The 1,285-nt window shown below is 39.7% G+C and overlaps 1 protein-coding gene across 1 annotated transcript in view; it reads right to left on the bottom strand.

Moving 5' to 3' along the window:
- The window catches only part of LOC101565005 (heterogeneous nuclear ribonucleoprotein R), a 94,508-nt gene that overhangs the window by 82,643 nt on the left and 10,580 nt on the right, over positions 1–1,285 (bottom strand). The window contains exon 5 of the mRNA XM_012516101.2: positions 515–628. Coding sequence (XP_012371555.1) covers positions 515–628 — 114 coding nt within the window. The remainder of the gene's footprint in view (positions 1–514; positions 629–1,285) is intronic.

The following is a 1,285-nucleotide window of genomic DNA, read 5'->3' as shown; positions in this document are numbered from 1 at the left end:
GTGCCCAGCTTTTTTCTTTCAAATCCTCCCTATGCAACCCTCTCCCATCAATATCTCTCAGTAAATACAAAGTACATTCCATGTGGTGGTAGAAGGCAAAAAGGACAGGTAAGCACAGTTCAAAACTACTGACATTAAAAAAATAAAAACAGGTCTGGACGGATGGCTTAATGGTAGAGCTCATGCTTTGCATGTATGAAGCCCTGGTGGGTTCAATTCCCACCAAGCAAACTGCAAAATCTAAGAAAACAATTGCTCCTCCCTTATTTCATCACAACAAGCACTTATAATTCTTAGTGCTAATAACCAATTCCAAGAACTCTATATCCCTTTAGAAGGTGTTTATGTATCTACACAGTAAAGTTTCTTTGCTTATGACAGCAGCAAAATACCCATGGACACCCTCAAACTAACAACTATATTCTAAAAGCAATCAAACATTCTCTCATCATACAGTAGATAGAACAACTAGCAAACTGGAAAGATTTTTGACAAGCTGCTAAAGAACACTTACTTCTGTTCCAATTCCGGGCTGCACACCCGAGTACACGCTGTCTGGTGGAGGACCACCATACTTCCTTTGTCCTGTCGTTACATCCAGGGTATAACCAGTCCTTTCAAGTAAGGCCTAGAGAATTAAACATCCATTAATACTCAGATACAGAATCACACAGGCCGAAATCGATATGTTAATCTTTTCCAAAAAGTACATCTTAAGATGTCTTATTTATTTTGAGTACTAGGAATCAAACTTAGGACCTCATGCTTGCCAGGCAGGTGCTGGGCCACTGAGCTAAATCCCTGGCCCCCACAGGATGTTTCATAGTTAGACAAAAATTGTCAAGATTCACCCTGGTTGCTCTCATATACAAGATCCACAACTTAACCTTTACTTCGCTTGACCCTCTCTGTTTCACAGTACTAGTCTATCACAAGCTCCATGCGAACAGGACAAGCCTCTCACACAGGGCCAGGGAAGGGGCTGGGGAGATGGCTCAGTGGAATAAGTACACTTAAAATATTTGTTACCTAGGAAATACACTCAGCCTTAAAGAAATCTTACATTTCCCAACAACCAACCTTCCTCACAACATTTTGTTAAGTACAAGGTATTAAGAGAAATCAAATAAATCCCCATTTATTTTACCACTCCTTTCCATATATTTAATAGAAAGAGCTATAGGGAAATCAATCTCTAAGTGTACAATTTTTTTGTTATAAATAGAAATAAAAAACAGGAGCAGGGAGCTGGCGAGATGGCTCAGTGGTCTAAAGCACCTACTTA

Source organism: Octodon degus, unplaced genomic scaffold, assembly GCF_000260255.1.
Source record: "Octodon degus isolate 3935 unplaced genomic scaffold, OctDeg1.0 scaffold00092, whole genome shotgun sequence".
Taxonomy (NCBI): Eukaryota; Metazoa; Chordata; class Mammalia; order Rodentia; family Octodontidae; genus Octodon; species Octodon degus.
This window is presented reverse-complemented; position numbering and strand designations above follow the sequence as displayed.